At 37.3% G+C, this 25680-nt stretch overlaps 1 protein-coding gene across 1 annotated transcript in view; it reads left to right on the top strand.

Moving 5' to 3' along the window:
* Window positions 1-6171: 6171 nt before the first annotated feature.
* Window positions 6172-25680, top strand: part of RALGAPA2 (Ral GTPase activating protein, alpha subunit 2 (catalytic)) — a gene marked incomplete at its 3' end in the record, with an annotated part of 43744 nt that continues 24235 nt past the window's right edge. Inside the window, exons 1-7 of the mRNA XM_010179326.1 lie at window positions 6172-6247; window positions 7855-7965; window positions 8609-8658; window positions 20203-20260; window positions 23439-23482; window positions 24368-24542; window positions 25097-25212. Coding sequence (XP_010177628.1) covers window positions 6172-6247; window positions 7855-7965; window positions 8609-8658; window positions 20203-20260; window positions 23439-23482; window positions 24368-24542; window positions 25097-25212 — 630 coding nt within the window. The remainder of the gene's footprint in view (window positions 6248-7854; window positions 7966-8608; window positions 8659-20202; window positions 20261-23438; window positions 23483-24367; window positions 24543-25096; window positions 25213-25680) is intronic.

The following is a 25680-nucleotide window of genomic DNA, read 5'->3' as shown; positions in this document are numbered from 1 at the left end:
CAGCCTCTGCTCATGCTGCTTGGGGTGGCTGGGGAAGAACTGTCCTCCAGACAGGAGTAAAACAGCGCTAAAAGCTTTTCACGGACAGCCCTTGTTGAAGATACCCGGTGCTGCCTCGGGTTTCCTCAGCTTCTTTTGCAGTGCTGGGGAGCTCTGTAGGCTCTCCCGGTTGAAGGGTAGCAGTGCATGTCCTTTCAAAGTTACAGGAGCTCCTAGAGAAAGTGACTGGGGTGTTTTTGCTGCTCCTGGCTTCAGAAACTTGTGTTGCCTAGTGTCAAATTATTGGTGATGCAGCATTGTTGTTTGGGTACAAAATAGTATGTAAATGTATTTCCTGCAGGGTTCTTCAGAAGATCCATTTATAGAAACTCTGCTCTTGTCAACAAGACTAATGCGGGTTTTTAAGAAAAAAGTTTAAAGGGGGTCATGTAATGGTATTTTGGGATGCCCTTCCCATGCCTGTGGCAGGGTTGAACCACTGTCTCTAATGTCACTTTACAGTTGAAGCCTTAGCACTGGCCTTTTTATTCTGAATGTTGAAACCAGGTGATGTGTGTCAGCTGTGAGCTATGACCTGCAAGGATTTGAGTGGCCTCATGTTCTTTGTTACTGAGCAAACTGCAGTAGGAAAAGGCTTTTAAGAGCTTTTGTGCACTGTCCCAGTTCAGGAGAATGAGTGACAGTATTGTTTGTTTATCTCATTTTAGAGTGTCCTCCTGAGAAACAAGGAGGAGAAAATTATCTGATTTGTACTTCTTGTGTAGTCTAATCATTCTTTTAGTCTACCGTTTCAGTCAAGTTTGGCAGATACATAGGAGCTTCAAAGATGCTGTGTTACAAGCTGTGAGAATTAAGTGACTGGAGGAGAAGGCCCAAGGTTGGTGCCTTGCTGAGAAAGAGCAGAAGTTGAGCACTAGATCTCCTGTTGAGGAGTGGCTTTTTGGTTGTCAGCATTTGTGTCGCTTCTCTCAGACACCTTACATGCCTGCTTTTGGTGTGTGAAGGGTGTGCAGAGCTGGAGTGACTGCCCAGGAAGCAGCTCAGGCCTTGCAGAGCAAGGTGCTCCCTTCAGTCCTCGCCTCGTGTTTGTACTGGGCTGCCAGACTTGCACTGGAGAACCTCACTGTTGTTTGCAGCATGGACTCATCAGTGGTGCTTGAGGTTGAGTTTGAGATTAAAAGCTTTTTTCTGTGATGTTCCGCTGACAGGAGAAAATACACAAAAGTAGTTCTGAATTTAAAGTAGCAGAGCGAGGAGCTCTTTTGGTGAGGGCACTGACTATGGTCCTGAGCAAGAAGACTAGCAATATGTCTCCTGTAGGATGGTCCCTTTGAGAAAGCTGTACTCTGTGAGAGTGTGGAAACGAATGGGCAGAAGAGTCTGCAATAGTTTTTCTTGTTATGGGTACCTTTCTGATTTTCTGGGAACATGTGTTGTAGAGGTGTGAGTAACCATCACTCTGATCTAAAGATGTTATTCCTCTGTGATCTACTGTATTTAACTAGCTAATCTGTAAAAGAGATTGTGTGTGATTGATTGGATAAATCCATAGGTGATCTTGTGCCATGTTCTGAAAGTGGCCAGGTCTTGCTCATCTTTTGAGCAACAATACACGTAAGTGTTCGACATGCCCAACCTGTAGATATTTAAGCTTTGTGATTTGGACTCGGAAGTAGAGCAGTTCTGACCACTGTGCCTGGAGGTGTGAGATGAGAGGACCCTTGTGTTAAGGTCCCTCAGCACCTGCAGTCTTCACGTTTTTTGTGAACAGTATTGAATCTTTGCTTTGGAGTTATCTGTGAGTGAAGGGTGTGTGGCTGCTTTGGGTATAAATTCCTCTTATTCCTGAAGTGTATGCAAAAAATTTCCATAGTTAGCAATCTGCTGGTCAGTTTTGTGTTAATCTCCTTCTGGGGTCCAAATGTGTACATTTCTTGTACTGGAGATATATAAAATACTTAGTTTGCTTGGGTTTTTTTTTCATTTTGTTGTTGTTTTTGTTTTTTATCATACCATGTATCTAAATGCCTAAGGGCAGGAATTTGAAAAGACAGAAGACACCTTATTTGCATTATGATATGCCTTTTAACTCTATATGTCTTATTGTTCATATGCTGTACAAACAGTATTAAAATAATGTCAGGTTTCATTGTAAAAAAAAAAAAAAGAAGGGAAATTCTTTGTTTACGAGATGAGGTTTAAAATATTTTGTGGAACCATCCTGAGGAAGATTGCTCTGAGAGACTGTAGTGCAAGCTCATAGACCTTACAGTTCTTCCTTTTCCATCAGCCTCACTAAAATGAATGGACTTGAAATAAGAAACATAGCAACTTTCTATTAATGTTCCTCTTTCAGCCTCTCAGAAAGATACTCCTGAAACCAAGACACGACTAGTTTAAGGTGAAATACTGCTATGGTTCTTGGTTATACCCATCTCACCGGAGTGTTAGGTTCTTGTGTGGCAGTGCGGTACAGAGGAGGTTGTCAGGCTCCTGTGATGGACCTGACGGGTGGAACAAATGGAAAAATATGCCTATTAGTGTGACGAAATTAATTTATGTCCCAAAGCAGATGGTACAGAAAGCAGTGTTGTCTGGTGTTTTTCTGTATAGACACTTATATCCAGTTGGCAAGGGGATAAAAAGACACCTGTCACTTCTCAGGAAATGTCTTTTCTTCCAAGTGTCTGTTACATTTGGCGACAGTGACCTCATTTTTTGATGAAACTTATTATTGAACATTGGTTTTAAGTGAAAATTGTTATCAGTGCCAGAGGGCTGGGTAGCACGTTAGCGGCTTCTTGGCTGAAGTGCTGTGATATGACAGCTGGCTGGCTGCTAGTGGATTTTTTTATTGAGAGGACTGTGTCAAAGCAGGCTCAGGTTATGTTCCTGAGATGTCTGCTTTTGAGATGTCAGTGTAAACATCTGAGATAATACGGGAGTGGCTTTTTGAAGATAATATCTTCATAGATATCATTGCAAGTGTGTGTTTTATGGTATTATGCAGCACAGAAAATGAAACAACACATGGTAAGAACCTCTCCTGTGTTTCAGGAAATCAAAGCTTTTGGTATAAAGGCTCAAAACTAGTTGAATATTTCCAGTTATTTTTTTTTCTCTTCCCTCCCCCAAATGGGACACTCCTTGTGCTGCCCAAGGGTAGGAATGTGCATGTCTCAGTGTTCCTCCCTCCTTGGTCATTCTCCTCCCTGTCCCCAGCCACTTCACTTGCGCCATAGTGGCACATGTTCTCAAAATAACTGCTCCTGTTTTTGTGTTTCCTTAGGAGATGCCATCTTTCCTTCCTTTGTTAGTTTTAAGTGACAGGAATTAAATTGTAAACAAAAAGACGATTACTCTTCTGAGATCCTACTGATGGAGGAGGATAAAAATCAGCGAAAATATGATAATAGGGGAGGGATGAGGGAAAGGAATGTGTAATTCTGTAAATAAGGGGTTGTATGAGCACCAAGATCAGTAACACTCAGTTTTTGATTGCTTCAGGTCTCTTAGCTACCGTCTGTGTAAGTTTGTCCAATACCCCAACTGAAAGAAAAGATTCATTTTACATCTGTGTTGCCTGTAACATCTCTCAAGTCACTAATGTCTTTTAGGAGCAGAGTTTCTGCTTCTGTGGGGTAGTCTACCTGCATGGCAATACAAGATACTAACCAGAATAATAACAGTACTTTAAAATGGATGTTTACTTGTGTTACGTAAGAGACTAAAAAATTTCCTTTCATTTTATGGCTATAAAGAAGTACTAATCTTCAGAACTTTTATAAGGTCAGTAGGTGCTTTTTTCCAAGTAGTTTGCAGAAGTGTTAATAGTGTGATCTTTTTTTAGGATGGACTTGAAAAATAATGGTCTTATAAATGGTGGTGATGATGTACAAGTTTGGCTATTTTACACAGATTGGCTATAAATTAAGCCCTCTACACTTTCCCAGTGCAGTGTCTATGGGACTTTTTTTAGCATTAAAATGTATCTCTGTTCTTTAAGACTGTTTCTGTGGCTGTTACTGGGTAAAAAATACTCCTTTTAAAATGAAAACATCTCTTGCAATGTTTTCTTCTCAGGTACAATGAAAATGTTTGTATTAACATCTTTGCATGGCTTACTGTATTTTCCTTGAATTTTTCTTCTAGTTTCAAAAATTGCTCTGTCAGGACAGTATCTTTTGTGAGTAATGAGACAATAGGAACAGCAGCTACTGCTCTGTTCTGCAGTGATGATGTCACTCTTTGCTCATGCCTAAAATGGGATGAGGTATCACGTGATACTTTTCATTTCATGACAGTGATGAACCTTTTCTTCATGGCGTTGTTCTTTCTAATATCATAGAATCATAGGGTGTATTGGGTTGGCAGAGACCTTTAAAGGTCATCTAGTCCACCCCCCCTGCAGTCAACAGGGACATTGTCATTCCAGAGTATGATTTGCCTGAGAACTTCATTGAAGGCTGGAAATTATTATGTCAGTCTTTGAGTAGTCTCTGTGAACATTCTCTGGTGATTTAAGTTGGCCAGCACCAACTTACCTTATTACACTTGGAAATAAGACAAAATGTGAGCTTACCCATAGCTGCTACGCTGTGAGCTACCTGGAGAATGGTGACAACAATTAACTTGAATTAAGGGGCTGGATTTCCAATTTTTTAATGCTGAAGAATCTTAAGGTTGATAACCTTGTTTGGAAAGTAGCACTGATTTGGTGCAGCTGCCAAACCCAAATTGTTTTACAGATCTGTGGGTTGTGTTGCTCCTGAACTTTGATATTTGCTGGGGTGGAGTTTTTTAGTTATGGCACTGTCTTGGTTTGCATGTTTCCATACAGATATATTAATACAAGTTTGATAGAAATTTTAGTTTAGAGACATGCAAAAGTGATTGCTTCTGAACTTCTTGTGGCATGTAGAACAGCTGTTGTTCCTTACATTTCATGTGAAAATTGAGGTGTTAAAATCTGAAATTGTTCTGATTGGAGGGTTTTTTTTAGTCATGCTGACATAGCTTTGAAAAAATGAAGGAAAATTATATCCTAGGCTTTTATTTAGCATTTAAAGTGAAAAAGTGGGGTGTTTTTTGTTGGTGGTGTTTGCTGTTTTTTTTTCTTTTTCAAGGTAAGTAAAAATTGTATGTAGTTTCTGGGGTGAGGCTAGTAATAAAAGCTTATCATTAACCAGAGTATGACTTCACAGTTGTCTCTTCATCTTTATTTTTTTAAGTACTTGAGAAAAAGAAAACCCCTCAGAATTAAGAGAACTTTGTATAAGTAACATAAAGCAAAGTGACTCTGGAAGTTCATGAAATTAAGGGAGAATTTCAAACTATGTAAATTAATGCAATAATATTTGGTAGTTAACAGAAAAATAAAGGGAAGGCTAGTGTGCTAAGGACGTGGTTATTGTCCCTCCAGATTTATTTTTTTACATGAGGAAGAATAATGAGAGCTTGGCAGTAAACTCAGGTTCTTGTTAAATGGTGCCTGAGTAGGTTTCCTAAAGTAGGAAATTAGGTTCCCTAAATTTTAAGCTTAAGTAGTAAGGCAAGGAAGGGTATCTTGCAGTCATCTAAAGAGCCAACTGTTTCTTATTTTATGTAGAAGAAATGTCATGTGTATCATCATGACTGTCTTGCTTCTGATCGACACTTCACAGCTTTTACAGCATCAGAGGGAATACCATTAGCTGATTGATCACCTGCCCTAGTTTGGGGAATGGAGTTGGATTGTATATTTTTGGAAAGCTGATGTGTATCTGATGACTAATCATGTTTGCCAGCTTGCCTTAGATTTTAGTGTTCAGAGTTTTGAATTTACTAGGTGGCTGTTTTCAACAGTAGTAATCTGAGAGCTATTTAAAATATAAAAATATAACCTAATACCTGCAATTCAATCCCAACCTTGCTTTAATTTCCTTGAATGCTTATAAATACTTTTTCAGTCAGTGTGATTTGCCAAAAGTCAGTATTATATCTTAGTATCTTAAATGATAAATAGTACCTGAAACTTTCACTGGTGTTTTCCATTTGAAAAGCAGAAGAATGAGCCTTGCCCTGCTACGAGTTAAACATATGTAATAGTAGTGATCCAAGTAAATCCTTTCTGGCTGTGCTTGCCACGATTTTGCCTGTCTGGAGATGCTTTCCCTGCAGCTGGCATGGCCTATGGAGGAAGGGGAAGGAAGGGTGAAGGCATCACCTGGCTCTCCTGTGTCTGGAGGAGCAGAGCGCAGTGGTCCTGGTCAGTGCTGCTTTCCACTGCTCATCACCGTGAACACATGCATGGTGAAGGAGTGGAGAAATGATGGGGTTTTTAATGTGCGCAAAAAAAAAAAGGAAATACCCAAGAAAGCTGTTTCTCTGGCAGAGGCACACAGTTGTTGCATGTGTGGCTTGTTCATTACGTTTTGGATTATATATATATTTTTATAAGTGAAGTGGGAAGTGGTATCAAGATGGCCACTTGCATGCATAATTGGAAGAATATCTTACTTTCCAAGAGAGTATCTACTCTTAGAGCAATACATGGGACTATTGTTTTTGGCCCCTTTTAAGGTTAGAAATCGTTTTCTTATATATCTTGTCGGGGAATATAAGGAACAAAACAGTTCAATAGGAAAAGGATGTAGCTGTAGGAATGCACGCTTACATCAGAATAACAGCTGAGTCACCACTGAAATGCCACATTTATAGAAAAGGAGAATTTACTTTTTTGATTGGGCAGTTCCTTTCTCCTCCTTTCACAATTTTTAAAGGGAAAGTTTCCTTTTTGTTTAGTTTTTAATGACCTCATTCCTTCATATGAAATCCTTGCAAATGGAAGCCTTGTTTTCTGCTAGAGTTGTATTTAACAGAATGCATTCATAGTGAGGAGGAATTGCGCTTTGCTTGTAAATTCAAGACCAGTAGTTTGTAGGAAACAAATACCATGTAAAAGAGTTTCCGTGCACTAATTGTTTCCGTAGTACAAGTAACCGAACAAAGCCTTACTACTGAAAGGGTTTTAACTTATTCATTTATTTTAATTTTTTTAAAACCATTGTCCAAGGTTAAAGTAGTTCATTCTTCTGTAGGTGTGTGATATTATTGGGTTTTCTTGCTGCAATCAGATTTGTTGTCTTGATGAGTGAATGGGTTTCTTGAGAGGTGAACCTTCAGTGAGAAGACCTGTTGTTATTAATTCTTGCCCTTTATCCTCTTATATCTGGGTGGCATCATCTATCTTTTTCTGACCAAGTCAGTTACAATTAAGAGAAAATGGATGAAGTTAAAGTGTGTTTTGCAAGTGTCAGATTTAGAAAACATTAGATTTTTTTTCTTCGTAAAAAATAGACTTATTTCAAGTTTTAGACCTAACTTAAGGCTTAGGGAAATGATGCATGCTTGGATTTCCATTATTTTAAAAAATTAATTGGAAATATGCTGTTTTCTGAATTGATCTGTTTCTTGTCATATAAATTTAAGAACTGGATTTGCAATTTGCATACAGATATTATTGCTGGTGTTTGTCTTCTCCAACAGTACCTGGTTGTTTTGATAATACAGAAGCCATTTGGTTAGACAACTAAGACTCATTCCATATTTTTTCTTTTTATTTTTTACGCTTTTCTTTTAGTGGAAAACAAATGAACATAAGCCACACTGCAAACTTTCATAAATTAAGTGAAAATGGAAATTTCCCTATTTTACTTCCATGGATGAAATCACAATTTAGTATAGAACTTTTAATGAAGTCACTTAAATTGTTTCGTATTGCATTTATTTCACTCTCTGATAGTAAATTTGCACAAAGACAACATTTTTCAGCTTTCTGGTGTGTATAATAACTTAATTTGTTCTTCTTTTCAGATGTTGTGGATGGAAGTGACCTGAAGCAATTTTTTGAGAACAATTATTCTCAGATTTATTTTATATTCTATGAAAACTTCACAACACTGGAAAATAGCTTGAAACAAAAAGGCAAGTTTTAGAGTTTTGCCAGCAATTGAGTCAGTTTTCCCTAACTGTTGTCGAAAGCATTCTATTAGAGCTTATCTAATTATTATATAGTCCACAGTTATCTATATTTGAATTAATGGTTTCATGCAGTATGGCATCAGTGTCAATAATTTTTTTGTGGTATCAGAAAAGACAACCTTGGAAAATGTCTCTCTGAAATGTTGTAAGCAACTGAAAACAATTCTAAATAATTTTTATGGCTTTCAGTGTCACTTTGGTGCAAAAATCAGGTCTTGTGCATTTATATACATATCCACTCATCCTGTTTTGAATTATTGAAGGCCTTCATCCTGTAACTAAGCAGATGTTTGCTCAACTGAAACATTGCCACAGAGCAAATCTCAGCATTGAAGATATGTCAGAAATAGCCGTTTGCTTGGAGATGAGTGCAGTGACAGTGTTTTGCAGATCGGGGGCCCTACTTGTCCCTCATTCATGACCAAGAGAGGCAGGCACTGAAGTTTTGGAATGTCTTGCTCTTTTGTTATTAGGTAAAGAAAGATAGAGCGCAACATCTTTGACTTCAGTTGAATAACAACAGTGTAATTTTACTGCTGTCTCATACATTTATTTATGGTAAGCAATGTTGTTTTCTGTTTTGCAGGGAATAAATCACAAAGGGAGGAGCTGGACTCTATTCTCTTTATTTTTGAAGTAAGTTTTCTCTACCATGAAACTAATTTTTGTTTTAAACCTCTTTGTCATTATATGCTTACTTACACCTTTACAATGAGGGGTGAAATCAGGTATCAATCAAAATGACAGCAGGTGGTGATGACTACACAGGGTGAAAAGCAGAAAAGAACTAGGATGTGCATTCAATTTTCAGCTATAACAACAATAAAAAAATATTATGCAGTGGGAATGTTGATTGCATGAATATCCAGACTTAGGAGATTTTATCAAAATGACTTGAAAACCACATAGTAATGTATCTGTCCTAAGGAACTGAGTCTCAGTTCTTTCAAAATGTCCTGCTGTTTTTCAGTAGAATTTGGGAGCACATGATCGATAGTTGCGTAGTCTCTGTTAGGCTAAGGCTGTCAAAATAGTATTTTTTCTTTTTTTCTTTTTTAATTAAATAAGTTCTTGCTTCTGTATTTTGCGGAGGGCTAGTTCAAAACAACAGTAGTTTTCCCCTGTGTTTTGTCAGTATGAAGTTCAGTGTTATGTTTATTTTGAATGTGTCACAGCAAGAGTTTGGGCTCTGCTCCTTTCAGATGAAGCATCTGTTACGATTGCAGTATTTGGTCTCACAGCATGAGGAAAACAAAAGGATAAGAGTTGTCAACTGCTGCATATCAGTTTCATCTGAGGGTGTGAGATGTTAATTTGTTTAACTTTTACTTCCAGAAGCATGTCCTTCCAGGCACTGTCGGTCAAAGCATTGACAGTGTCTAGGAGGAAATATTAGCAAGCTAACTTTGGCATAGTCAAATTAGTATGTCTTTAATATAAAGAATAGACCATGATAGAAAAATTTCCAAGGGACCTCTTTAGTTACAGTTATTACTTAAATATATTTGGGTGTGAGGAAATATCACTAGACCAGATGAAAGCCTATATATTAAAGAGTTTTTATAATGTGCACCAGAAGTCTTAGCATAAGCTCTACCTGTATCTAAAGCCAGAGATCAGTGGTGCCTTAAATTGTTTTTGGTTTTGTTGTTGTTTTGGGTTTTTTTTGTTTGTTAACAATTCATTAGGTAAATAACTTTCTTTCTTAGGGGTAAATACATGCATCTTTTGTTGTTTTATCTTTGTTTATCTGATTACTAACTTTTCCCCTGAGTATTGCATCATAGAACTGTTATCTTTGTATTTATTGTGGGTTATTTTTTGATAGGAGTGATACAAAAAAACTTCAGTGAGACTCTAGAAATTGAAGTTAAAATGAAGATTAAACGTTCTCAGCTCTCTCCAAAAATGGAAGAAAACCCACTCAACCCAAACCAAAAAACTCAGATGTGTATGGCTTCATTTTTTTTGCATTAATGTATAGTCTGTAGTTAAAATTGAGAATTTGAGTTAATATTGAGAATAAGAATGATGCTGTTTAGTCTAGCGTGCCTATAATACAAAAAATGGCCATCAAAACGATGACATGAAATCCTGCATTATTGTGATCACATTTTCTGACTCTTAAGATGTAGCAAGTTCATCTCCCTTTTCTTCTCCCTCCCTTTGCTCCTTTAACTACAGGACTGCATTTTCAGACTAAAATCTGAAAATGAAATTGTGTTTTTTGCTACTTAGGGTATCAGTTGAAGAGTGTTTAGGACTTGACACGAAGCAGTGTCAAAGGATGTGTGCTCATGTATCAGCTAAGACTGTATTTGGGGCAGAAGAAACTCTTCCTCCTCCTTCCTCCCTGCCCCCAGTGGAGAAGGTATCACCACATTTACTGGGCAAGACTGTGCAGTTTAATTGGAACTCATTAATGCACTTTCTCTGTGGTCTTGAATTAGTAATTACATTTCTGTGGCTATGTTGTTGAATGGAAAATGGCTAATGCTTACTCACCCGGTTAAAGTGAATAAATATGTATTCCTGCATCTTGGAAATGGGTGACTAATAACTGCTTGTTTAGTACTGCTTAAAAACATCAGGAGAACACACGGTACAACGAAAAAAAAACAAACAGCTGTATACGACAAAGTGTTGCTTTGGGTCCAGATCGAGGAGAATTGTTTTGTAGCTTAGGCATTGACAGCTCTGAGGAAGAAGAAATTGTTTAAGATATTTGTGAAATTTGGAGTCAACTTCTTCATGGTGTTTACCTCCTGGAAGTAAGTTTGCAATCCGTTTATAACTCTTAACACTTGATAACTTATTGCAGTTTAGGAAAACAGCTTTTTAGAGGGCCTTTTAATGCACAGAACAGGAATATATCAGTCTGAACACAGGACAAGAGAAAATGTAAATGCCAAGTAATTAAACATTCATATTGTAAGCCATGGAAAACAAAACTGATTGTTAAGCTTGCCATATTTAATCTGATGTCAGCATGAGCCAGAGGTTTCCTAGAATTTTCTTCTAATTAGCTAAATAGGTAATTATTTAGGATTAGCAAATCCTGAATCCAGGTGTTGAGGGCTAACAGCTTAAAAATCAATACAACTATTTATGAAAGTAATTGGGAAAACTACCTTTTCTGGTAGTTTGGTGGGAATTTTGCTGCTGTTCTTGGGTGACACCTAGTGCGTATTTTAAGCAAAGCTAAGATGCCTTTTCCACAAATGCTGTGAAAACTCAGTTGACACAGCTGTAATTTATTGAAGTCTTAATTTTACAGATCAGCTACATAGCTTGGCCACTCAACAATAACATCAAGCAGAATATTAATCAAATAAAAAATATTAGGGAAGTAAAGGGAGTAATAGAAAAGGTTAACAGTTCACTTTGTAAAGTCCTTTTTTCCAGTAAATATTACAAAGTTCCTAGATCTAGTTTTATATTCTGTAAGGTGCTTTGGCCTTGTCTTTTTCCAAACAGATATTCATTACATGATACAGCAACTCTCATTATCCCTGTTTCAGCTAAAAGGCCGAAATGATATGAAAAACAGATTTGCTTTTTCTATGGTAAGGCTTGGTTATCTCCAGATTTGTAGTGAATTTTCAGAACATGTTAATATTGTTTCTTATACCACTATTTTCTGTGGTTTGAGGGCATAATTTGTTATAGCTGTCAGCTGAGCACTTGCAAAAGGTGCACTACATATATGTAAATTTTCTAGATCCTGTAAAAGTATTATGCCATCATTTGATTGTGAAAACTTGGATTTATTTTTTTGAATAAAGTATTTTTTTCTTGCAGCATCACATACTGATCCGTCTTGGCACTGCAGGTTTTTTTTGCATCTGTAATGAAATAAGAGCAGACTGCTGGTTGTGATATAATACAAAGATCAATTTCTTTCCATTTTCTACAATTATGCTTTATTAGTTAAGAACAGCCACATCTCTTCTGCTGATGCAGCCATAAAGTTCATTACACTGATTTACCGCTTTCACTGTGTGAAATGTTTTATTTTTAGATTTTTTCAGATATTCTTTCTACTGTAGTAAAGCTTTCCAGAGTGACTCATAGTAGCCGCTGTTGCTGCTAGAAGTTTTTCTGATATTGTTTTTTACAGTTTTGCAGATAGCTGGGGAGGTGGGTGAGGCGTTCCCACCTGCCACGGATGATACATATGCTGAAAGCTTCTCAGTATGGATGTTTTTACTTGTTTATTTTTTTTACCAGTGCACATGAATATAAAGTACCCTTGTGTTTTACAGGTCCTTATTTATAAAAGCATACTGTGTTTTTCATATGGTTTGTACAAAGAGATTTGTTTATGCTGTAACCTCTTAATTTCTGTAAGTCCATGCTTTGCGTGGAACATCCTTCTTGAAATTCACGTGGGTCCATGGGTCCAGACACAAAGTAAGCACAATTTTTTTTGTTAAGAATCTACCAAATTATAACTCCAGAAAGGTATCTACTGTAACTCATACTGGCCTTGCTGTGATTGTGCTTCTAGACCATTTATCTGTCAAGCCAAGCCTTCCTTATGTGCCTCTTGCCCTGCTGAAACACGGAGAGCCCAGCTGTGGTTACAGTCAGGAATAAGCAGAGCTGACTGTTTTGACCTTCCTTAAAAGTTCAGCAGCAAGATTGTAATGCATCATTCCTTGGTCTGATTTGGAGTATCCTAAGTATGTACACAGCAGGTAGATTTAAATGCTAAGTCAATGTGAAATAGAATAAAAATGTGCTAATACCTTCTCCAGTATTTGTATTATACACACTCAAATTACCGGTCTCCTTTGGCTTTTGTGTAACACCAAGCATTTTTCCAGAGATGATAATCAAGAAACTGTTAGAACTTGTCCAACTGTACTCTGAGCTCTTTATTTTGTAGCAGCAGCTACTGGTTTTAGTACAGTATTGTCCTTAGAAGCACATCTAAATATAAACTACAAATGGCTGCATACTCAGAAGATTAAGATGTGGTATGAACCCATTGAATTATGGATTGGTCTGCTATCAGAATGCAAATGTAACAATTACAGAAGCAGCCATATAGCCTAAATTTATTACTGCAGATGTGCACAAGTTACTTGTTCTGCAAATGATAATTCAGTATAGGTTTATAATTGGCTATAGTCTGTTAGCAAGCCTTTTGAAAAGTAGATTATAGACCACACACAGTAAATACACTGCATCTGTCAGAGGAACACCTGCTGTGGCGATGGGTGACCAGACAGCTCTCTGCGCTCGCGCAGCTCAGGAATATCACCACCTTCTTTAGCACTGCCTAGCAATGCACGTAAATATAATTTTAGAAACATGTAGCTTTGGTTCATTCTGGACTAAAATTCCTGTAGATACTTTAAATACTGAAATCTTCCACCACATTGTAGGTCTACTTTATACAGACTACCGTGTGAATGAGCAGTATTGATTAAGCAGCTTAAATCACAAAGCCAGTGGTGATTTTTTAGCAGGCCATTTTCAATTTCATAAAAACCTGCATCAGTGAAACTTTCAGCAGGTTTTGATTCGTAACTCTTCTAAAGGACTTTAGTGCTGTGTTGCTATTTTTATGAATGTGCAAAAAGATGTTCTTTTACATCTGTAGTGTTTTCTTAGGGTGGCTTACTTATCTTGGGACGTTGCTCCTAATTACTTGCTACATTTTTAATAAAGCAATAAAATGGAATTCTGCAGAAACAAATTTTGTATTGAAACTGGCCAATGTGAAAAGTACTTGTAAAATTCTTTACAAGAAATGATCAACCCAAGTTCCTGTTGAGTTATTATTACCACAAGTCCTGGTTTCTCATTTCTTGGGGTTATCCCCTTTACATAACTTTTTCCCTTTATTTAAAATTATTTTTAATATTTGCATTTTCCTCATGTCCGCACAGGTCAGTGGCTTAATTTCCTCATCTGCAGGTTGTCTTCCACTTGAAATCAAATTACCATGAAGAGTCACATGATTAAATTCAGGTTGTAGGTTCTGTTCCAGCTTTTGAGTTGGTTCCCTGTGCCTAGTGCAATTACCAGTTCCACTCTTGAACCTCCAGTCTGTCACACAGACCTGGTTGGCAGATTCTCAAACACAATAGAGTAAAAAGGGTTTATTTGTTAATAACAATAAAATTGCTCATAGCCCTTCTTTCCTACTCATAGAAAATTACTTTCTGAACCATCTACAGTTTGTTCTGCTGTAATTCTGATCTGTTAATCTATTATTGGTCTTAAAATAACATTGATGTTATTCTTACAGCATTCTCATGTAAATTCTAACCGTATGTTGCAGATATCTGGCTTCGGAACACTTACTGTTTACTGTTATGCCCAGGGCAAGAATAAGTATCTTGTGTGCTTTTGGGCAGACATTTTCCCTCAACAAATAACTGTAAATAATTGATGCAATAAACGGAGTATTGCTTTATTTAGATTGAACTACTGGAGGCCTACTAAATTCATTGGGCTATTGGCTTCACCAAAATTGATGAATAATAGCTGGAAATTTTCTAAGTTATGGCAGATTTGAATAGTTGAGCACTCTGAAATTCTTGTGGAGATACCACTAAATAGTACTTGAATGTAGGTGAATAGCTCGTCTACATTTAACTTGGCTTGAAGTAGATCCACCTGCCACTGACTAATAGAAACTCCTTATGTGTAAATTTTATTTAAAAAAAGATTTCTTTTTCTCAAGAGTTCATTCTCCTGGAATGAGCATTATTCTGAACTCACCATTGACGTCTCTGAGAGCATGTTCAATCAGCAAGAACACATCTGTTTTTGTTGTTTAATAAGAGACTGCATAGCGTGTTATTGTCTCACTTGTGCATCAGTTAAGCTGGTAAAGGTTCAGGCCATAGGGATCTGCAGTGTAAGATTTGACAGCAGCCTTCACTTTCTCTACCTTCTACAAGAGGGTAGTGCAGCACACAGGAATAGGCACAAAGCTACCAATCATGATGTGTTTCAGCAAAGCTGACGAAAATAAAAGACTTCTTTTAAAAGAAATTGCACTATTGGTTAAGTCAGGGTGAATCTGTTGAGATACAAACCTTGGCATTTCTTATTTTGCTTTGATAAAATAGAGAGATCTGTCCTTCAAAAAGCAGCATCCTGTGTAAACTAAGATTTAAACTTAACATTATTCCTAGTCATGCAGGAAGTCTGGAAGAAAAAGAACTATGGATAATCAGTTAAAAGAACTGACAGATACCTTGATGTGTTGATCAGTAGTAATACCTAATTTCTATTTCAAGTATGCTATAATGGATTACCATATAGATGCAGCAAAGCACTAAGCATTAAATAGATCTATGTATTTTCTGAAAAAGCAATATTATTTTGCACTGTGGGGTTTCTTAAAATATTTCTTATTAGTGTACTGTGAAACTAGAAGCAAGATGTCAATAGCCAGTTTGGATTCACAGCGGTATTGCTCCAAGCCTAGGCTGGAGTGGAAGAAACTATCATTTGTTTTATAGGAATAGCAATATGTGTTTTTTAGAACCCCAGGGATAGGGAGAGTTAAGAAAATATTCTTGGAAATGCGAAGTTGAAAGGACAGCAGCTGGAGCTTGTTCATGACTTGCACAATCTTATGTCACTCTGTAACACCTTCTTAGTCAGGACTCTAATGTGTGTGTGCGGAAATTAAAAGGTGTTCTAGCCATAACTTTGGATTAGCTTGTAACATTCAGAAGTTTTTATTTAATAATGTAGACTTTAAACCATGGTAACTTATTTTTGCATTGCAGAAGCGAATGTGGACTCTGAATTTACTTTACTTATATTGATTCTAATCTGCTACAAAGCTTTTGTATCTTCAGTACGTAACTGGGATGCTAACAGTCTCTTTTTTTTTAATTACTTCTGTTTACTGTTTGGTAGTTATATGCAGGTAATTGATCACATCATTGCATTTTTCAAAGTTGTCATGGTTTAGGGCTGGTCTGTCCACTAAATCCTGGACAGATGCTCTCTATTAACCCCTCTCACCTCCCCAGAAGCAAAGAGAAAGAATAAGGGAGAGAGACTTAACAGGTTGGAAAATAAAACTAGCAGGTTTAATTAAACAATAATACTAATATTACAGGATAATAATGTAAATAGGAAAATAAAGAAATATATACAAATATATATACAAACCAAATTCCCCCATTTTCCACCCCCCAGTGACAATTACATCACCAGAGGCTCTGCGGATCTAGGCTCTGGAAAAGTCCCAGACTGAACTCAGCAGCAGGTGGGAGCAGGATGCAGGGACAACATGAATCAGGATCAGAGGCAGACGAACTAGCAGGGCTTTGCTCGGACTTTGGCCATTGTAGGATCGAGATGGACAGAAGGGTCCAAGATGGAAGACGGGGTCAAGACCCTCATGATCCCTTGGCTTTATACCAAGTATGATATACGTGGGATGGAATACCTAGTTGGCCAGTTTTGGGTCCGCTCCCCACCCCCCGTAGGCGCAGACATGGCACCCATGGTGAGACAGTGGCCTTGAATGTTTATCACAACTAGCAACAGTGTCTGGAAAAACATGCTGCTAGTTTCAACAAGTGCAAGAGACTGAGCTGAAAAGTAAAATCACCAAATAGAAGATTAGATCTATTTAGCTCAAACCGGGACAAAAGTGTATCCATGTACTATTTTTTTCCCCTGATTTTGAGATGCTGGAAAGGAGAATGGCATGAGTAATTATTAAGTGTTTCAATTTTTACTATATGAGAAGATTTTGGGATATAGAAGCTTTCCTCAGATGGGAACTTCTTCTTCTTACTGTTTATTTCGACCCTTGAATTGGTTTCATTCAGTTACCTGTCAAGGTTGTTTGATTCTGTGGTTTTTTTAAAGAAAAAAAAAAAGCCTGTGTTCTTTTCTTCCTCAACCCTGCCATCTTCATGCAGTTTAAAGTTTAAGCTTGCTTCTCCTGGTGATGGTTGTACTCTGCAACAGCATTTGTTTTCCAGGTTTTTTCTAGGCATAACCTAGAACTCTACACTAACACTTGGATACGAGAGTTGTTCTTTTTTAAAATGGGCCTTTATTCTGCAGCTCTGCTACCTTATCAGGTTACACAGCTTACACTTTATCATAGTTTACTTTGTGGAGGGGAACTTTGTGTTCAAGTTTAGGTGAAACTGAGTAACATGTGAGTTCCTGCCTTCACTGCATGCTGCTGTGCCTCTGGCTTTTCCCAAATACTGGTTCATGTGCTTTGCACCTTGCCGAGAGAGTGCAGTAAAAGGTCAGCTTCCTTCAGTGAGCTGTTGTGTTTTGAAACAGCCAACAAGAGGTGGTTATTTGTGATCCTGAATCAGTTGGGACGTGTAAACTGTAAAATTACTCCAAGAACTTTGCTAAGGCTCTTGGGAAATAGGTATTGTTTATTTTGGCAACTAAGGAAAATTTGTTTGTACGTCATCAAATTACTTTCGCAGACTTTCATTCATAACACAAGAGTATGCCATGCCTGGTGTTTAAGTATATGTTAGGCTTTTAGTGAAGTAGACATATTTTCTTAATATAATCTTTATTTTACAATAAAGAATTTTACTGTAACATCTGAAATATACCAACACATGCATTTTCACTAGTAGCATTACTGGATTTTGACAAATTTCTACTAAAACATACTGGTGCAGAAGTGGTGCTTAATTTTTTTTGAAAGTTTTATACAATTGGTTCTCAAAAGTTAGTGTTTTGAGACAAATGAGAGAATTTACACCCAAAGACAAGCTGAAGGTATCTTGTTAGTGTGGCCTGTAAAGGAAATTGGTTTTGCTTTAGCGATCTACTGTACTACTTACAATGACTTAAACAGTGGAAACAAAATATATGTGGTTTTGTCTGGTTTTCCATAATAAACATGAAGGTGTTTGAAGCTTCCTCCCTGCAGTGCATTCTGATACTTGAATCCAGACCATTTTTGGTTTGTCCCAGGGTTTTGTTTCGTGGAGCCTTTCCTCGTATGCTTTGGGTATGCAGCGTGTGGTGGGGCTGGAGTGTGCTGAGTACAGACCAAACCCTGCACGCAGATGGATACTGCTCGTGCAGTGAGTTGAAGTATTCGTGATTTAGGTTGGAAGCTCCTTTCTGCCCTGTGCCGAGTTAGGTTAGATTAATGTCGGAGATAGTCGTGAAAAGTGGTGGGCTGCTAGTGTTTTAATATTTCGCTGGATAATGATAATTCTTTGTCTGTGGATCCTGCAATCTGATTGGCAGAAATGTGGTCCTTAACTAACAGGTAAAGCCCAAATGTGAATCATGGCCTCATTTTTAGCTGGTCAGATCGTTCATCCCAAGTGCATTCCTCCTGTCCATGGACGGGGAGCTTGACCTCTGGCCACCAGCCTCCTGCTCCTCGGTCCCTGCTGCTGTGGGGTCCTGGAGAGGCAGCTCTGGGAGTAATGCTGAAATTAAATACAATGGGAACGTAGGAGGGATGCATCTGATTTATATTTTCACTCTAGCTAAAGCTTTAGAAATGCCAAATGCCATTTGAGAAGCATGTGCAGTGGTAAAGATGTGAAGGAAGAGCAGTCTGTCTGTGTGACCTGAGGTCCAGTTCCCTAAGTCTGTGAACTTGTCATGACTTTCATCTTCTGACATGAGGAGAGGAATGTTCCATTTTCGAAAAGACTGTTTTGAGTGCCGGATATAATTTCTGAAGCACTTTATTGTCAAAAATAAAAAAAAGTGTGTCTTACTTCATCTCTTGAGCATACTGTTTTTAACAGCAATAATGATTCATGTGTTGGCCGTCTGTGAAGGATTGCCTAAAATGTCAATCTTTGCTTTCTTGGCTGTGATGCTTTATTTCCTCTTGTGAGCTTTTATGTGCAAAAGACCAACAAATGGGTCACTGTTGCTTTAATGACTTGTCATTCGTTTTGCATCCTGCATGTAGTATTTCTGAAAACTTAATGGCGCTTCATTGTGCAGAAGTTTGTTCCAGTGATTTTGTTTGATAATTAAAAGGAACTCTGACTGTTAATCATTTATAGCATTGCTTAATTTCATTTTAGTTCCAAAAGTAGATGTTGAAAATAGTTTCCCACTTAAATATATCTTCTTTATTTCATATTTCAGTGACTTAAAAGTTTCATTTTTCTGTGAAATGTATGTGAAACCATGTTTATTCTTTCACTTTTTTGAGAGGCTGAGCAGCAGTAAGTTAGCTGTCCTGCCCAAGCCCTAGTCTATATTGCTAGTAGTATAAACAAGAGAAAAAAGGTTAAAAAAAAAAAAAAAGGTGTCTTGGAGCCCGTTAAAGTAATTTTAAAATGTCACATTTACCCACATAAGAACCCAAATAGTTTTGATTTATCCAGATTATTTATTAGCATTACCACCACTAAACTGACAAAGACCAACATTTGGGAGCCCCAACTGTTCTGCGCAACTGAGATTATAAGACTGCATTCAGAAAAGCACTTAAGCATATGCTTAAATTTCTTTGCTTTGTCAGTGCCCTGCAGCGTAACAGAACTAAGGGGGAAATGGGTTTGACCACAGCCTCTTTCTTTCTTTGATCTGCCTCTGCTAGGATCAGTCCAAAACTACAGAGGCAGACCACTACATATTATCCCACATAAGTGCTTTATTAACTGCATATGTTGTGAATTAAATTAGTCTAGCTTTGTGTAATTTGGCTCGGTTTCACTCACCAACTGAAAACACAGGTAAATAATCTCACAGTAAAAATAACCGCACCGCTGTTCATCTCTGCCTGAGCCGGGAGCTCAGACCCCATTAGGTGATGAAAAGACAGACCTAAGCCACAGAAGCTCAAAATCTGGACTCTATCAATCTAACAGCAGTCATTACCAGATACTTCAGAAAAATGTAACCCGAAGGGAGCTGCTTAGAAATCTGTAACTTCTTCATTGGAAAGCAGTTTGTATTCTGGAATGCTGGGGTTTTGGAAGACAGCAGGAAAGGGAAAGCGGTTCATGAGAGTGTCATAGTTTAATCAGGACCATTCCAAGTATCTTTCTCCATAGTAAGAGAGTAGAGCTATGGAGTCCCTGCTACGATAGGTATTTACTTTCTATTGTGTTCTTTATGTATATATCACCATTTCATTTGTGTCTTTTGTATTGGTTTCTCTGTATCCTTTGAATGAGCCAGTTTATTATGGAAAATTTGACTATTTAGTTTTGTTTCCTGCAGAAAATATTGCAGCTACTACCTGAGAGGATTTTTTATCGATGGCATTTTCGCAGTATAGGTAAGAAGGAATGGTTTAAAAACATTCTAGTACAAATAAAATCAATGTTTTCTCTAGTCACTTCCCTGGCTCTGCAGGTCCTGTTAACCACAGAATCCCTTAGTATTGCCCATATACAAACAGCACTTGCAGAGAAGACTTGCAGCTGAAAGTTGTCAAAGCATATGGAAAATCTTTTTACTTGCTATAACAGCTCTATGTGTTCCTTGTTTTGTGTGGTTTTGGTTGCCTGCTTAATTTTTATTTTGCATGAATGCTCTTTAAGTTTTTATATGCTTGGATTTACCTGAGTCCTCTCCCCTTTCTTCTATTTCATGTGCTAGAAGCTATCAAGTTGCTGGGGGTTATAAACCAATGCACTTTTTTGTAATTAGGTCTCCCTTTAGATTCACAGACCAATACCAAAAATTAAGGTTGAGGAGGGTTGTGGAATATGCATACGACTCTTGCAGATTTCCATTACGATAGTCTTTTGCAAGCGATCATATACAAGATGCCTATACAAATTTGTATATATTGCTCGCTGCCTAATGATACTGTCTTGAGCTTGACTCTTGCCACCTCCTGAAAATTTATTCTGTAAAACTTATGAGTAGGTGGCTGTTTGGTAATTGGACACAGGCTGTGCTAAACTGAACCCAAACCTTTGGACTGCTGCAGTGAACAGAGGCCTAATTTCTTCTTTGATATTCCTGTATTCTTTCTGCAGTTTAGTTCATTAATATTTGTGAAACAGTCATCACGCTATTTGTGGGAATTAAATGAGGATTTTCTGGTTTAGAGCTAAGATAGTGAAGGAAAGAGATTAAGGACAAAAATACAAACTTTTTAGTAGTTCTTTTTGATCAATTTTTCTTTTAATGAGTGATCCACAATTTTACTGGCCTTTATAAGGGGAATTATGAATAAATGGTATTTCTGCAAGTTTGGCCCCAGCTCTTCCACTGATCCTCATCCAGTGGAGGATTTGCCAAGCATCACATGAGAATACGACATTGGCTATGAGGAGCACAAGATACCCATGGATGGCATTCACCTGGTCAAACTGGGAGAGTAGCCGTTCTTTTTTTATACTCCTGTGGTATTTACTGTACATACTCTGCCTTCTGGAGCAAGGAAGGAATAGGAAAAGTCTGGCAGAGAGAAGTCTTGGAGTTAATAAAGCTCTGCTTTTTTTTTTTTTTTCCTGTCCATTCTGCATGCTCTGTGGGGCAGGTGTTGCAAAGAAAAAAGCTTCCTAAGCACAGAACTGCAGATTGTATTGCAGCATGTGCACAAAAATGAACAAAATAAAGTTGCCAGTTTAGTTAAGGCACACACTTGGAATGTTGTATGAAGATAATTGATATCTAGCAAGCTTGGTTTAGTCACTCATGAACTTTGGAAATCTGAACAAGAAAAGTAGGACTTATTTTTCTGAACAACTATGATGTTTTAAGAAGTTTTCATATAGTTCATATAGGACTTTCAAATTTCAATTTTAAAATTAGATTTGAAAATTTCTGCTATGATGAAAAAAGTTTCATTCTTTTTAGTTTGAAGATAGTTAACTTTTTAATGATGTAAATGTTCCCAGCAGCCTACAGTGCTTATATAGTGAATGTTTAGACCTTGTGATCATGTACAGAAGCCAGAAAGCAAAGTTAAATCCTCTCCTCATTTGACCAGATTGAATAAAGCTAGAGTCAAATGGGCACAGAAATGTTGAAAGATGAAGTACATTTATTTTGATAGTCAAAGCACCTGGAAATTCAGTCAAGTAGATTAACTTGGTAAATTCTTCTGTATTAAACATCTTTGATTCATCACTACTTTGAAAATTCTGCTTCTGAATGCTACCAAAATGGTCGTGATGGGTTTTTTTTGCTGTTTGTTAAAGTAACTGTTATGCTGCTTTGGAAGGTGGTGGTGAGGGGTGGGTTATATTTCTTCTAATTAGTATGTTTTTGTCATTGTTTGGTTTGGTTTCCAACACTATTTCATCAGCTGCCATGTTTTTCATCAGAACAACGGATTTGCTGTTGCAGGAGAAATAATGAGTGGAAGTTAAAGGTCAAGAAAAGGGCTGTTTTCACATTTCCAGTTAGCACTGACAAAAAAATAAAAGGAGGCATCTGCTTGACCACTTTGCTACCGTTTCATCTGAGTTAGTCCAGAACAAATTGGTTTTAGTCAACTGTTTTATAGCCAATATAGTCTTTATATTTATGCTTGAATAGTCATATTTGGATAATTTTTAGCTGTCCAATAAATAAGCTTCAAAATTTGGCAGTGCAGTTATTTACAGTGGCACTTTGTGGTTTGCTTTTTGCTTAATGTTCACATGCATTTATATGTATTTGATATATATGTTAATAATTACCATTTAATACTGTGAAATGGTGAGATCTTGGGGGAAGGATCACACTTAAGGAATGTCCATAATTCAGAAATCTGTGAGAAATAACAGCAGAGTGCTACATCATCTTATTTTTCTCAGAATTGAATTAAAAACATTTTTAACTGGAGCATTCGATGTAATTATGGTGAAGGTACCAGAGCACTGGACCAGGCTGCCCAGAGCGGTTGTGGAGTCTCCTTTTCTGGTGACATTCAAAACCCACCTGGACACATTCCTGTGTGACCTAGTCTAGGTGATCCTGCTCTGGCATGGAGGGGTTGGACTGGATGATCTTCAGAGGTCCTTCCAATCTCTACCATTCTGTGATAATCCCGCTATGATTTTTAAGTCAGACTTTGATGTTTAGTACCAGTTAGCCTGGTATTTCTAAAACCAGAATGAAAATATTTTGCAATTTCAATAGTTGTGTTTTGTAGACATGAATGTAGTATAGATTTCTAGCATCTTTCTTGATTTGTCCAAATCTAGTTAAGTCAAAATTTCTCCTAGATTATCTTATTTCTAATGAAAGTAATTTGAGAAATTGCCATCTGACTAAAACCAGAGTACCTCACTGTAAAGATACAGTATATTTAATCTTATAACAGTGATTTTGATTGTAATTACATTCACTCTGGTTTTTTTTCACTCCATAGTTTTCTTAAATACCACTGCAGTAGCCACATAGTAAGTGGCATTAAACTAGACTTTTCTGTACTATTTTTTTAAAAAAAGCATTCTGGTGGAAGGTGACCATCTTAGTATCTGATACGTGCCTGTTTAATTTTTGTAATCCAGGGTCGATTCTGAAGAAACTTTTGCACACTGGAAATTCTCTCAAGGTATTTCTCTCTGACGTATTCATATTTCTTTTCACATTAATTCGTATGAAGCATATTACTTTACAGTTTTTCAGTATCAGCGTTTTTCAGGTTATTAAGCTTTGTAATTTTACTTATTCACCTTTTAACCATAAATTTTATTATTGTAATCCTAGGTGATTTTAACATTTAACTTATTCAGTTATTCTGCTGTTCTGATGACCTTTGTAAAGTTACTTGAAGGGAAGGTATCAATATATGTTGCTTAATACTTTATTTTTTGCATATCTCTCTGACATTAAGTATACTTTATTAAACTTATTGGTTTCTAGTTTACCAGAGTTTTAAATACTTTTAATTTTTTTTCTAAGTATTTTGCTAAAGTTAAAATTGTATCTTGTTAATGAAGAAGAAAGTAAGTAAACTTTAGTAAACTTACAGAATGCTCTACCTTGAGTGGTTTTGTTGCATCTTGGTTCTCACAAGGACCTTCTGATCCTAGTGCTGTTGAGGACAAGAGCTTGCTTTATCTCTATGGGGTCAAGATTTATGACTTTGTAGAGCATGGAGCGTTGGCAGCTCCCCAGTTGAGCACTACTTGAGAGTAGCCAAGGTGCATGTGGCCCGAGGAGCTGTGGGGGTGGGACCAGAGCTTTTTGGCTGCTGAGTGAAGTTGGAGGGGTAATGCTGTCTTCTTGGATTACCGCTGCCCTGGGTACAGCTTGCTCTCGCCCTTCTCTGCTCGTGATTAAATTAATAATGTGGTTACTCTTGGTGTGATGAAAAGACTCACAGCACATAGCTGGGATGGAAGTACTTGTCCTGCATTTTTTAAATTATTTAACTGTGTTACCGTACTTACAAATTTGGTTTAATATCTTTTTCTACAAAACCATCCCCTTGTAGATAAGATGTGAAGGAATCCGACTGTTTCTTCTCTGGCTTCAAGCACTTCAGACTAACTGTGTGGAAGAGCAGATATTAATATTCGCATGCCTTGTGCCTGGTTTTCCACCCATTATGTCCTCACGAGGTCCTTGTACGCTAGATATCCTCATTAGTCCTCCAAATTCACCAGATGGTGAGTAAATGAGCAGAATTTCCATCACGGTTGTAGTGCCTCCCCCTTCCACAGAAGTCCTTGTAGAGCTGTAAAATTTCTTGTGGGAAGAAATGTGTCACATGGATGATAGTATTTGTCTTTGTAATTCAGAGATGTACTGACTTTGTCAAGCTATGGTGTTCATTGCAGCTGTGTAGCCTTCCGATCTTGGCGTTTGGAGTTCAGAACAGTTGGGGTTTTTTGTTATTTGGTTGGGATGTTGTTTTGTTTTGTTTTAAATTGAGATGCAGCTATATGAACATGTTACTGCAAAATAAGTAGGTGTGTAGATATACGTCTTACTGGTTAATCTGCCATGATTGCTTGTGTTAACCCTTCCAAACTGCAGTGCATCAGAGGTTGGCACCACCCTCGATTATATGCGGTAGGACTTGGGGTTACTGGGCTTTGACTTTGTATAGCTTAGTAGCTCATTAGTGATTACTTTCAAATTAATGTTTTTATAGAAAATATATTTTGCTTAACTATTTTCAGATTTTTTTTATGTTTAAAACATTTTCTTTTTATTTTAGCTAAGATTTTTCCAGAAGAAATAACCCCACTTTTACCAGCTGTCTCTGGAGAGAAAATTGCTGAAGACCAAACCTGCTATTTTCTTCAGCTACTTTTGAAATATATGGTAATTCAGGTGCGGAGGATCTATGTTTTTAACTACTCATCTTTGGATGAATGTACTTGCGGAAGTTAAGTTTACACTGTGTTTATACAGAGCTGATTTTGTCCCTCCCCAGGGAGAAGCTTCACTCTCTTATTCTTGTTTTTTAAAAGGAAAATCATCCCTTTGCATGTGCCATTTTTGTTGAAAATGAGTAGTTTTTCACAGTTACGATAAGAATTAATGAATGTTATCCAAACTTGCAGGATGACTTGCAACTGACTTATTTGTGTGCTTGTGGTCACATTTAGAAAATTGATATATGGGGTAAAGATGCAGTTTGTTCTCTTTGGACGCATACAGAGCTCAGAAGACATGTAAAGGAGTACTGATAAAAGAGATAAAAAAGGAGAGATGGCTTCTGAGATTTTTTTTTTTGAAAGGAAGCAAGTAACACGTAAATAAAAATAAATAGATCAAATTAATTTGTACAGGAAAGAA

This window comes from Mesitornis unicolor, unplaced genomic scaffold (genome assembly GCF_000695765.1).
Source record: "Mesitornis unicolor isolate BGI_N332 unplaced genomic scaffold, ASM69576v1 scaffold54050, whole genome shotgun sequence".
Taxonomy (NCBI): domain Eukaryota; kingdom Metazoa; phylum Chordata; class Aves; order Mesitornithiformes; family Mesitornithidae; genus Mesitornis; species Mesitornis unicolor.
This window is presented reverse-complemented; position numbering and strand designations above follow the sequence as displayed.